The sequence below is a fragment of the Chelonoidis abingdonii genome, chromosome 2 (assembly GCF_003597395.2).
Source record: "Chelonoidis abingdonii isolate Lonesome George chromosome 2, CheloAbing_2.0, whole genome shotgun sequence".
NCBI lineage: Eukaryota > Metazoa > Chordata > Testudines > Testudinidae > Chelonoidis > Chelonoidis abingdonii.
The window spans coordinates 90701882-90715895 of NC_133770.1; the positions used below are offsets into that span (position 1 = coordinate 90701882).

Here is a 14014-nt window from a genome sequence, read left to right on the forward strand (position 1 = left end):
CACCATCAAACCAATGGCCTGGTCGAAAGGTTTAATGGAACTTTGGGGGCCATGATCCGTAAATTCGTGAATGAACACTCCAATGACTGGGACCTAGTGTTGCAGCAGTTGAGGCCCATGTGTCTCCACCAACATTGCCCTGTCAGGATCTCCCATGCCCATGGCTGACCTGAGTCCCCGGAATGGAAGGGGCCTGCAGTTTGCTGTGTAGTTGTAGCCGTGATGGTCCCAGGATATCAGAGAGACAAGGTGGGTGAGAGAAGATCTTTCATTGGACTATCTTCAGTTGGTGAAAGAGACAAGCTTTTGAGCTTACATAGAACTCTTCTTCAGGTCTGGATCTAGGTTACCTTTATTTTTAATCTGGTCTCCACAGGGCTAGAAGGAGAGACAATGACCTGTCCTCAGATCTGACCAGTTCTTGCCTGATGGACCCTGCTATTGACCCATTCCTACCTCAGGTACCCTCTGAAGGGATGGTGCCATGGGGACACCTGTCCCTCATATTCCATGCAGGAGGGGCAAACAAAGAATTCTGTTTGCAGGTACAGTTCTGCTCCATGTTGATTGGCTGGTAATGATTTTGGCATCCAAGATGCTCCATTTAAAAGTAAAAAGTTTTCTTTTCCTTTCTTTTCCTTTTTTTCCCCTGAAAGCCTGGAAAATTCACCTGGGGATTCAAAATAAGGCTGAGATTTTTTTTCCTGCCCCCTGAATCATTACAAAGAATAAGACATCTGCAGGCCTAATTCTCCACTCCCTTAAACCTGTACAACCCCATTGTCTTCAAATTCCACCTTCATTTACACCTGTGGAAACCCCCAGTGAATTACCTGGGGCAGTATATGGCCCTGCAACAGAACCTGAGTTAACAATCCTGTGGCTGAGGCATGGGACACCACAGAATCCAGTTCCCTCTCCCATAGTGACGGAGTGGAAAGCAGTCAAAATGTATCTATCTAAGTTCAGCGGATCCACCTCTGAATATATCAGGGTAGCAAATCAGCCAAGTAAGAAATTACCATTCTTACCACTTTTACCAGTTGCTACTTATCAGGGTAGAACCCCAGATTAAAGCAGAAACTACTTTTCAAAGTATTTTATTAATATTTAAGGGTCATATGCCCCCCTATAGTTGAAGGGGCTCACCCCAGAACATGGTAAGCCTGTCTGCCAGGAGCCGAGCACTCTCAAATCCTACTGATTGTAAGGCACTTAGCCCGTAAATCAGTGTGGAAAGGAGGTGAGACATGTCCCACAATAACGCTGCCTGAATAAAAGCAAAAATGCGCCATAGAAGCCCCTTTAAAGAACATGCTATACACACAGCCTTGTGTGCAAGGGCACAGAGGATGAACCAGTGAGTAAGTAGCTTTGTAAATGTACTGAGCCAAATCCTCAGCAGGTGTAAATCAGAAAGGCAATGAAGCAACACTTTTTTTTTTTTTTTACACACCCTGAGGATCTGATCCACTAAGGGAAAGTCCCCAGCACTAGCTCATCCCCCAAAAGGTCCTGGTGTGGCAACACCATTCTCAGCTGTGTGGAGAGAGATTTCCCACCGGTTCACTGGGCACCACTATTTAGTTACTCACCTAACATTATCACCGTGGCAACCTCCACCTGTGGGAATTGTGCAGCCCACTGATGCTTCATTTGACCTTTCAACAGCTGCTGCCATGATCGATTCTATGTGCCTCACTCAGGGCAATGTTCTTTTGCCTACATTTTCTAGTCACACAGGAGCATGTGATACTGGGGGGTGTGGGGGCGGTTCTGTGTGCCTGTCATGTCCCCTTTTAGCAAGAAGTTTGGGAGGAAGCTTCCTGGTCTAAAAGTGCCAGCTTGCTTTGGTTTGTAATGTCCCTATTTGGTGGGGATGTTTTCCTCTTCGTTTCTGGAATCCCCCTACAGCGAACATCATACGATTTAGAAGAACATAAATGAGCAGCTGCACTTCTTCAAATGGTGCCTCGCTCCCGTATTTTGAGACTTACTAAAAGGTAAAACAGCTCCTCCAAGCCTCGTGTGCAGTTGCGTGCGTGTGTGAGCATATTACTTTATTTCACTACTATGACAGCACATGCTCCTACAAAGCCGTTCAAGGCATTAGAAATACAACTCCTCCCCCCCAGTACCCCATGTGTGTGAGCAGCTCAGGCTTTCTGCTTCAGCTCACTCTCATTTGATCACTGGGCTGACAGTCACGACTCTCTGTTCTACACCTCCAGGCTTCACTCTGAGGGAAGAAGGAGCAAGAAAAACACAGAAGCAGACACACAACTGACCCACAGAACCATCAATAACTTACTTCCCTTGCAACAGAATTACAGTGGGAGGGGAAGGAAGGGAGGAAGAGGAGAAGAAAAAGAAAATCCAGAGAATTCCAGCCAAACTGAGAATGAGAGGACTGTGTTTGCTCTGCAGGAACGGAGAAGAAAGAACAAATTAAATAAATAAAAGCAGGAGAGGACTGGAGCTCTCTTCTCGATAGCAACAGTATTATTTTAGAGGTAAAATGATTCCTCCAAGCAACGCTAGTGAAGTCAGTGTGGATAATGTGGAGAAAGAGAATGAACTGGAGAACACAGATCAACCTCCCTCTCCGGCATCTACTACCAGCCAGGAATCAAAGGTATTGAATCCATTTGGTATATAAAAAAAGCAAATTTTACCCTGTGGTGGGGGTATAGTTATATATTTTTACGTTGAAATTCTGAACGAGGATTTAAAATAGTGATTTATTATTGTTATGGCTTGTAATAGCCAGACTTCAGAACTCTTGCCATTCATTTGGGTGACCACTAAAGTTTGAATTGAGGGGGAGAAGTGGTTTTGAGGTTTCTTTTTCTGAAGGGGGAGGGGGAATCAATGCCTTTCGATAGACTTTTTAATATTTGGCATGAGAATAGGTCCAAGGTTTTCTCTTGTTCATGGCTGGAATGACCTGAATGTGTTGCAGGTTCAGGAAACAAGTCGTGGGTTATTTCCTGACAGATGCTTCAGTGAACTTGGGCATTCGCTTTTAAATACATCAGTATTTGAAATAGGGCCTGAGTGGTCATTTTGGTGCAAGAATTCCCACCCACTCTCTATAAGAGAGGGTTTTCTTCCCTCAGCCTCTTTTTAATTATCTCGCTCAACTTACCTTGCTAAAAAAACAAACAAACAAGAAAACAGCCACTCGTCTCTAATTTCTGTGCTCTGAAATGTTTCGTGGATTTACTTGCGAAAAGTTTCTGCCTCACCCTGTATGAAAAGTATATGAAACAAAGCAGATTTCCAAATGGTGCTCTTCTGCACCATTTATCTCACAATTCATTTTTTTTATTGGTATTGCAGTTGTGCCTGGGAGCCTCGGGCATGGCCTCATTGTGCTAGGTGCTGTACAAAAACAGCACAAAAAGATGGTCTCTGACCCTAACTACTTATGTCCGGATAGATATTTAGAAACCACAGGACCTAATGGCCACATCTGGGTATAGAAATTGTATGGCAAGCCATGAATGCTCATGAAATTGGGGATTGGGGTATGGAAGAAGATGAGGGCTCCAGCTGGGGGTGAAAGGCTCTGGAGTGGAGCCAGAAATGAGGAGTTCAGGGTGTGGGAGGAGGCTCCGGGCTGGGGCAGGGTGTTGGGGTGTAGATGGGGGTGTGACTCCAGCTAGGGGTGTGGGCTCTGGAGTGGGACTGGGGATGATGAGTTGGGGGTGCAGGAGTGTGTTCCAGGCTGAGACCGAGGGGTTCAGAGGGCAGGAGGGGGATCAGGGCTGGGACAGGGCATTGGAACACAGGACGGGGCCAGGCTCCAGTAGGTGCTTACTTCAAACAGCTCATGGAAGCAGTGGCATGTCCCCCCTCTGGCTACTACATGGAGGCGCAGCCAGGCTGCTCCTATTGGCCTCAGTTCCCAGCCAATGGGAGCTGTGGAGGCAGAGCTTGGGGCGGGGCAGCATGTGGAGCCCCCTGGATGCCCCTATATGTCAGAGCCGGAGGGAGGATATGCTGCTTGGAGCGACAGCACACACAGAGCAGGGCAAGCTCCCAACCCCGCTCCCTGGTGGGAGCTCGAGGGCCAGATTAAAACGTCTGAAGGGCTGGATGCAGCCCAAAGGTTGTAGTTTGCCAACCCCTGGTTTAGCTGATAAGGGGCACATTTTATCTGGATTTAAGTCAAATGGCTTCTTTAGCCCACGGTATACATATATTCTAGTATATCACAGAATTCCACCATAACACTTAAGCACTGTAGTAACAGTATAGTAAGCCACAGTTCTTTCACAGGTACCGGCTTCCTCCTGGCCCCAGGAATGCTCAACCCCCTGCTCCACACCAGGCTCCACCCCATCTCTCCCCTCCCCCCAAACTCTCACCCCCACCCCACCTCTTCCCATCCATGTACTGTCCCCACTTCACCCCCACCCTGCCTCTTCCCACCCAGTTCCACCTCCTCCCCTGAGAGCTCCCCATTCCTGCTCCTCCCCCTCCTTCCCAGTGCCTCCTGTATGCCGCAGAACAGCTGATTGCAGTGGGGGGGAGGTGCTGGGAGGGAAGGGGGGAGTTAATCAGTGGGGCCACCAGTGGATGGGAGATGCCGGGGGGTTGGCTGCTGATGGGTGCTAAACACCCACTATTTTTTTTGCGTGGGTGCACCCATAAAGTCAGCACCTATGCTTTAGGCTATGCTGAGAGTGTTCTTTGGTGCCACAAGAAAGAGAATTAGAGAATTCTTTAAGTGAAGGCGCACCTTTATATTTAAAAGAAAAAATCCTGCACCATCAATATTCTGCAATACTGCAATAATGACCCAATACTATTGTGAACTGTAGGGCTTTGGTACATCACTGTAGAACAGAAGCATTTTTAGAGGAGATGAAAAAAGAGACAGTTATTCACTGAGGGCCCAGCTCCACCAGGACCTACCTGGTAGGTATTGAGCAACCTTGTCTCCCAGAGAAGTCTGTGTGAATTGAAGGTGCCTCACAGGAGACACTCAGCACTCTACCCCATGTACAAATGAGGTGCATGAAGGTGTGTGCTGGGCCATGGCTCCTTGGTGCTGTATGATACTGTCCTCAGGCAGGGCCAAGCAAAAACTTATATAAAGCTTTAGGTTCTGTTCATCTAATCAGACTTTGCTACTTCTGTGTGCATGAAGTGCTTCTTAGATAAGTTAAAAATGCTCTCTCAGAATATCAGGGTTGGACAGGACCTCAGGAGGTTATCTAGTCAAACCCCCTGCTTAAAGCAGGACCAATCCCCAGCTAAAGCCCCAAATTGCCCCTCCCCCCAAGGATTGAACTCACAACTTTAGATTTAGCAGGCCAATGCTCAAACCACTGAGCTAGCCCTAGTTCTGCACAACAAAAATGGACTAATTTTAATCCTAAAATCAGATCAAGAAAAATATTACCTGTAAAATTATTCTTCTCCTGGCCATACATCCATACTACCTCTAGTAATGGCAATGGGAGTTAGGCTCATCTGGCAAGAGGTCATGATACTGCTAAATGACTTATAGTGGAATAATAATCATTAGCTTTGATAGTCTCACACCACACTTGAACCAGGAAAAGGCCTGGATGTCTGTGAAGTTTTTATCAGTCAATGCTATTATTTGCCTATAAAGACTTCAGCACATGCAATGTGTATATTTATGTTTTGAGTATTTATTTTATATGCGATCTGAAAGGACATTGTATTCTCCATTGTATAGAAAAAGCCACTTTAAAATGAACCAGGAGCTCTTCAGCACTATAAAAATTTCTGAGGAATAAAGACTCATGGGGCCATATTTCAGAAAGCTGTCTTGAAATGTGCATACACAAACTGTTGTATTAAAAAAGATGACAGCCAAGCAATACTGCAGTACCTGACTAGCATGTTTTGAGATGCACAATTTCAGGCTACTAGAAAATAGCTGAAATTTGGAGTGATCTAGCAGGCAGGAAGTGAGTGGTTGGTGAAAATCTAACTTTGTTGCCATGCAGATTTGTGCAAGTGTCTTCAAAGATGCTTATCAGACTTTTCTAATTGGACAGTCTCTCATAATTGAATCACATTCCTTATATGGAAGTATATCCCAATTAATAGTAAACTGCAATGCCATGTGCAAATATCAAGTAATCCTCACAAACCCTGCATTGGCTGGGTAAGTAGTGTGAACTCCATTTTACAGATGAGGAAACTGATACACAGAAAGAGTAAGTACAAGATTCTGATATCCTTACTCATACTGACTAGCACCTTAATGATTAGTTTCAGTGGAATTGCTCACAGAGTAAGGTACAATTCAGCACAGGTAAGTGTATTTGAATCAAACCCTAAATGATATGTTCAGGGACACACAGCTGGAGACGCACTCAAATAAGGTCTGAATTTTGCCCAGGAGAATCAGGTACATTCAGGAGAATCTAACTCCCAGCACCACACTCAGGCCACCTCTACATTTTAGGGACTATAGAGGCATAGCTATGGCATTGTATAAGCCCATAGTGCAGATACAGTCTACGCTGACAGAGAGGGTTTTTCTGTTGGTATAAGAACACCACCATCACGAGCAATGGTAGCTAGGTCAACGCAAATATTCCTCCATTGATTTTGCTGCATCTATGCTTGTTAGATCCATTGATTTAACTGCATTTATACCTGTTGGATTTTTCATAGAATATTATTAGGGTTGAAAGGGACCTCAGGAGATCATCTAGTTCAACCCCCTGACAGATTTTTTTACCCCAGTTCCCTAACCCCCTCAAGGATTAAACTCCTAACCCTGGGTTTAGCAAAGCAACGTTCAAACCACCAAGCTATCTCTCCCACCCCTAAGTGGTATAGCTATGTCAACCTAAATTTTAAGTGTAAATCAGGCCTTATTCCCCTCAACCATGCTGTCAATGATCCTTTATGGTTTGGGTCATTGCATTTTAATACATGAAACATTGTATAGCCCGTAATATAAACCAATAAACATGTGCATAGAACATATGACTTTATGTTAAGGAATTCCCTAATAGGTTTGCTTTACTCTATATAAACACAAGTTTTCAGATTATCTGCCCTTAATTTAATGTATGAGCTACCTGAGGGAATAGTATACTGTAGATATTGTTATTTCAGATGTGTATTCAAAGGACAATAAATATAACTAGGCCTGCTTGTAACAGAATATAAATTCCTGCTGTGTTCAAAAGTCTGCAGCTTGAATGGTTAGAAATACTGTGATAATAACAATAATTTATTAGGTATTACAAGCATTTATTTACCACCTAAGTACAATGGAAATGGGTGCTTTAGATATATAATAAGAACCTTATATGGGTTCAAAATTAATAATAATTTGTAATAATTATAAATTATACTATGTACATATGTTTGTAAATTATGGCTCCTGTGTATTTGACACCGCAGATCTAGTGAGAAGGAGAAGGCCAGTTTTTGTAGGGTCCTCTAGTTCCACACCTAAAAAAAAGGACGGAATTGGCTAATGTATTCTGTACAAGTGAAGGAAAGACGCGACACCAGGTTGCAGGATAACTGAGGGGGTGAAAAGCTGCTTTTTCGAGCCCACTTCCCTCCTTTATTATCTCCTTTTCTCCCTCCTTACACATGCGCAATTACATGTTTACTACACTCAGAGAGTAAATCTTTCCACTACATATAAGGTTACAAAGCCATATTATGTTACGGTTACATGGCTCAATCAGCTAATTATTATGAACTTGTCAGCTCAAGGGCTATAAGGCACATCGCCAAATAGACGAGCAAAACAATATTTGATTGATGCTAAATAGATCAAAGGGGAGACAACTTCCCTTTGAGAAAGGAAGGTCGCGTCTCGGTCAAGGAGGATCGGGTGTGCCACGATCCAAGGCCAGAAACGCGATGTTCCAGTCGGGGGGAACGGCCTCAGCTTCAAAATGGAAGCTAATATCCCTACATACAAGAATTTATTTCTCTGGGATCTTGTAACTTTCAGGGCTGCTGGAACAATTTGTATAGTGGTGATGCTGAGAGTCATTTAACCAAACTGTAGACCCTTCATATGATGGAAACCACTTCAAGACGGGGTGTGGCAGCACCCCCAGCATCTCTCATTCCAGCCCTTATGGTTACTTTTGCCTTTTAGGCCCCTTTGGATAAATCCTATAGAAGGTAATAGAAAATTATAACATTTCAATTTTTGCACCATGTTATTGAATTCAATAAAGAATTCTAATCCCTGCTATAATGTTTGATAGGGTGATTAAAAAGCCTGTGAGAAGGAGATAATTCTCCATTAAATGCTATAGATTTTTTAAAGTTATTGGTATAGACACTGATTAGTTCTGTCCTTACTGAATTCAGTGGAACTTTCCTAACTGAATCCTACATCTACAAATGTAGAAAACTGAATTTGGGGATGGATAGCTCAGTGGTTTGAGCATTGGCCTGCTAAACGGAGGATTGTAAGCTTAATTGTTGAGGGGGCCATTTAGGGAACTAGGGTAAAGATCTGTCTGGGGATTAGTCCTGCTTTGAGCAGGGGGTTGGACTAGATGACCTCCTGAGGTCCCTATGAATCCACATCTTGACTTCTACTATCATTAACCAAGTTTTCTACACTGTTCAAGTTTCAGTCTTTCATAGGTATGCCCATTTCCATCCACTTTTGTAAAGTAGAGGTCTGTGTACTTTACAAAGAGTTACACACCTTTGAATGTGCTCCGTAGCTGAAATATTTGCATAACAACCCCAAAGTGACTTGCACATTGAACTGCTGGCACTGTGGAGATCTAGGTGTTTGGAATATCTAAGAATTGTTGCATTGAATAGCCAGCGCTTTAAATCAATTTGGCATTAGGCTAAAGAGTCAGAGAAGTACAAGTGATTTACACAGGCAAGCGTAGCCAGTGACTAGCTCACAGGTAAATAAAGACAATTCTCTCCCAGGTTAGTGACAGTAATTAAAGATACACAGCACATTTATGAACTGTCTATGTATCAGCACAACTAACATGTAATGGAAGATACTAAAAATCTACCTTTTTAGTATAATGAATCTTCCAGAGCGGGATCTGATCTTTGTACTGGTTTCTACAACAGCAATCTAGAACCTACTACCTACCACACTGAAGGCCACATACAAGTAATAATATGACTAAATAACATTTCTAAACAAAAATGTCAGTAACAAATTCTGAGCTGACTTAAATGGCTTACAACCTTATTGATATTAATAGGATAGCGCATGGTTTTAATCTTGCAGGATTTGGTCTACAGTGTTTAATGGAGATCTCTCCTGCATAAAGAGTTAATACTTTATAAAGCTTCATAGATGAGGGCTAGGTTACTGGTCAATGAATATTTTAAAAGGGCAGGTAATATAGCATACAGTTATTGTTCCCCCCTCCACACTACTGAATAAATATCTAATATGCAAACTGCTGCTATGATTGTCTTCAAGGGAACATAAAAAACAAAAAGAAAACCTAAGGGGAAAAAAAGTCACTTCCTGTTCTTCCCCACAGGTGCTTTACATGCCACTTCATAAAATGGTGAGTACAAATTGTGAAGGAATTAAAGTTGGTAGTGCTAAGGGGAAGAAAATGAGCTAAGGTATTGGGCTAACACATTTATTTGGGGGAGTATTTTAATAAAAGAATACAGAAGACATTTTAATTGCAGGCAAGACGGTGGTGTACTATTTCTATCAATAACTACATTTTTGGTTTCCCTCTACTGATATACATATATTTTTTTTCTTTTGTCTTTGTCCTTTTCTTTCTTACATCTCACCTATTCACCTGCTGACCAAATAGTCAGGGACTGCACTATTTTCTGTCTATGTAATTAGGTTTATGGCTCGTTCTGGGGCATCAGAATATCTGAAGTAAAATGGGAAGTCAATCTGTTTGTTCTCCTTTCACCTACCCACTCTGAAATCCAGAGTAAAGAAAAATGCCTACTGTCTCTTGATGCACATCTGACTTAGCACCGGCTAGTAATGACTTGACTCTAGCCTTGTGTGAAAAAAATCTCAATGCCAGCAATAACAGCAGATTCACCAAAAGAGAAGCAATAGTTTACTGAAACAAACTGAGCAGTTTTTGCAGGTAGAAAGCTATCATTTTTTTCATATGAATGCTCATAGAGCAAAATTTGGTTGGTTTGCCCAGATGTACTTCAGATATCGGACCACTGAGCCTCAATACTTACACTAGTGTAATAGGAGAGACGGACCCTTGGCTGGGTATTCAACTCTGAAAACCTCCAATCCATATCTGTGATGAATATAAAATGAAGTTCTTGTGATGTTGGCATTGAGCGCTCAGACACTGTAAACAGTTTGCAAATCTGTTTAGAGAAGAAAAGCTACTGTGTCTAAATTCATGTGCAATCATTCCCCCTGTTTAGGCTGCAAAGTTTTCTTATTGTATATAGGTCATTTCACAGTTGATCTGCTTTTTAACCAACTGTAGTGCTGTGCCAGACCTTATCAAATTGAATTCCTATCATTTAGGCTTTTGTCATTGATCAGTCACACTGTAGCTGTTTCATTAACGATTGTAATAATGGGGCTGTTTCCCAGCCATGGGAGCTTGACTTCTCAATGGAATTCCTAAGTGAGTCCTGTAGATGAGTGTCAGTGACAGCTCAGTAAGTTTTCTTGATGCAGATAAGTTTCTAAATGGCATTTAGAAAAGGAGCATTATTAAAACACCACACACGCACTGCTTTATTAATGAGGATCATTTTAGCAGTCAACTGTTGGGAATAGAAAGCAAAATACAGCTGACCTTCAGTACATGCCAATTAGATTTGGTTCAGATAGGAGCAAAATGCTACACAGTGGCACACTTTAGACATAAATTCCACATACAGAAAATAATCCTTTTTTTCAGCCATCTCTCAGAGTAGGACAAAGAAATATAGAGCTATGGTTTATTGGAAAGAGCAAACTCCAGTAGGTGTACCTATAGCAAATGATGATGAATAGGGTTTTAGGGCCAGGTTCTCATCTCAGTTACTCTAGTGATATTCCATTCACTTCAATAGAATTACGTGGTCTAGCTGAGACAGAATCTGGTCTTTATTGTGAGAGATTCGGAAATCTAAATTTCATCCCGTTTGTATTACCCCAGTTTTCAAGGGTTCATCCATTTCTAGAGTAATAGAAGTGGGATGAAATTTAATAGCGCAAAGGACAAGATCATGCACTTAAGGACTAACAATGAATTTTCCTATAAGCTGGGGACTTACCGTTTGGAAACAACAGAGGTGGGAAAAGACCTGGGTATATTGGCTGATCACAGGATGACTATGAGCTGCCAATGTGATGCAGCCAGGGAAAAGGCTAATGCAATCCTAGGATGCATTAGGTGAGGTATTTCCAATAGAGATAAGGACATATTATTACCTTTGTACAAGGTGCTGGTGAGATCTCAGCTGGAACATTGCGTGCAATTCTGGTCTCCCTCGTCTTTTAGGCACTCACCTGGAATGTGAGAGATCAAGACTGAAGTCCTGACTCTGCCTGATTCAGAGCATGGACTTGAACCTTGAGTGCAGGGGACTGGACTAGATGACCTCTCAAGGTCTCTTACAGCTCTATGATTCTGTGATTCTAACATCCTAACTGAATGCCTTAACGAGCAAGCTATAAAGCCGATCTCTTGAACTTGGCATTTTTGTGAAAGGTTCTGGCTTCATTTCACATCACAATGAAAACAAAGTTTGAAATCCCAGAATTTTTCACAAAACAGAATTGTTGTTTTCTGGCCAGCCCGAGTGGAAAGTGATGCATTGATGACAAAAACAGAAAGAAATGTGACTCTATCCAAGGTGCTTGATGAATCCTACAACAGTTTAATGAAATAGGGGCATAGACGACACTTTGGCAGGTACCCAGCAGTTAAGTCTATCTTCAGTAGTTGGTCCTAATGACAAATATACTTATTTCTCATAGGTGTTGCACAGGTCTAGGTGAACAGTCATTCACTTAATCTCTGCCTTCCAGTCTTCTTCTCTCTCCTCTCTGTTCCTCAGCTCACCCAAGTGCTTTCATCACAGAAGCCAGAGCCAGACCTCAGATTTTCTATACATACAAAAAATCCAGGGTCAAGCCTAGTCAAGTTAAAAGTTGCCTATAATGAAAATGGATGATAATCCTTTAGCGTGGGAGCGAGCTGGTTTATAAGTGCTGCTAGAACTGTGGAGCCCAAGTCATAAGTATTGCCGCTGTAAAGCAAACTCCAGAGGCTTGACCCTCCATTTCCTTTATAAATGAGTCATGACTGCTTTCTTTTCCAGAAATACATTGCTGCTGCTCCTCTACGGCCTGCTGTGTGCTCTCTTGTATTTGCCCTGAAATGTTAAGCATTGTCCACCGTGTTTGGATGTAAATTTGTTTCTCTCTTGGTATAACTTCATGTTGTTTTCTTTTTTGTATTATACCTTATTTTCACCAGGAAAATGGAACTTGGGCAATCAGGTCATAGAAAATGTTAGGTATGCTAACAAAATGGATCTCTTTCCTCCTCATGTGGGGTGTCTTCCTGGCATTTGGGCCTTGGTAGGCAGTAAGTAATGGGAGTGAAGGGAATGTTTCCTCCCTTTGAGTTTAAATGCACTGCCCACCCAGGGACTCACAGCCCCTGCCTGTTCAAGCACAGGAATCAAAAAACCAGAAATCAAACCCAAGTCTCCCCAAGATAGGGCAGAGTGCTCCAACTACAGGCCAGGAATCCCTGCGCATTAATTTATTTACGTGACCGTTGTGATTGCGAAAGCTTTCCAAATTTGCAACCCTCAGAACCAAAGTTATTTGTATGTTAACAGAATAGGTACAGTATGGACAGCAGCCATACAAGCTTTCTGATGTGCTCCCAAGCTGGCCAGGAGGGACCCCATCCAGTGGGGAGCTGGCTAGTGTAGTTGTTGGGTGGGATTTTCTTTCAGACTTATTGTGTCAGCAAATTCACTAGCGTGTAGACTATAATTATTATTTTTGCAGTGATTCCCACCTGGTCTAAGTGACACATGGCACAGACCTCTGACAAATTATTATTTAGAGATCAGCAAAGGGGGAACTGATGGCAACAGCTCCACCAGAGCTGCTCTAATATAGACAAATGAAGGTCTTTCCACAAAAGACTCGGGAACCGATGGCAAGTTTTTAAAAATGGAACAGTCCCATCCTTCTCAGAACTGCACTATGCAGAGAATGCAGTTTTGGGGACTCAGTCCACAGGAGTTAGCTAGTCCCACAATCCATACAAGACTGTAGAAGTTCAGACCTCTTGCAAGAAGAAGGTACTAAAATTAAGCTAACTCTTTCTGGGAATGTAAGCAATGTATAACAAATATACTCCACCAAAAGCAATAACCATGGGGGCACACAGTTTATTCGCCACCAACAACTGCTGAGCCCCTGAAAAGCTCCCCTTCCCCCAAGGTATCATACCTCATGCTCAATAAAACTGGTAGCCTCTCCAGTATATGAAAAGCAAGACTTCCGTTAGGAAATAATTGATACAACACAAAGTAATAAACATTTCACTTGTTAACCATCATTTGACTCCCAAGAGCAGTTGGCACAGATCTGTTTATGGATCTATGCCACTTTATGTCGGCAGAGAATTTGGCTCCATGACCATATTGTGTTAAGCTCAGAAAAGTGCCATCTCAGGATCATAACCAACCTGAGACCCTGGCACAAGCCCTGCTATAAACCTGGATTCAGTCTAGGGGGAATTTGTGTATCATTCCATATCAACTTTTTGTTTCCTCTCCTCCTCCCTTGTACTGTTCTGTTGCCTTCGGGGTGGAAGTGCTGGTTGCCTTTATCCTTACCTCTGGTCTCTTCAGAGGACAGCAGTTCCTGTGCTCTTCCCAGGTCTACGTGATCGGCACGATTTTTCAAGTCCTGAGCACACAGCATTGTATTGTCAATGCCTGTGCTGGAGTCACTGGGAGCTACTGGGGGCCAAGCACTCTTGAAGATCAAGCCACTTGTTACAGTGCGTAGTTGCGAATG

The 14014-nt window shown here is 42.7% G+C and overlaps 1 protein-coding gene across 1 annotated transcript in view; it reads left to right on the forward strand.

The window, feature by feature from the left end:
• Positions 1–2201: 2201 nt before the first annotated feature.
• The window catches only part of STAC (SH3 and cysteine rich domain), a 108539-nt gene continuing 96726 nt past the window's right edge, over positions 2202–14014 (forward strand). The window contains exon 1 of the mRNA XM_032780206.2: positions 2202–2635. Coding sequence (XP_032636097.1) covers positions 2519–2635 — 117 coding nt within the window. The 5' untranslated portion in view covers positions 2202–2518. The remainder of the gene's footprint in view (positions 2636–14014) is intronic.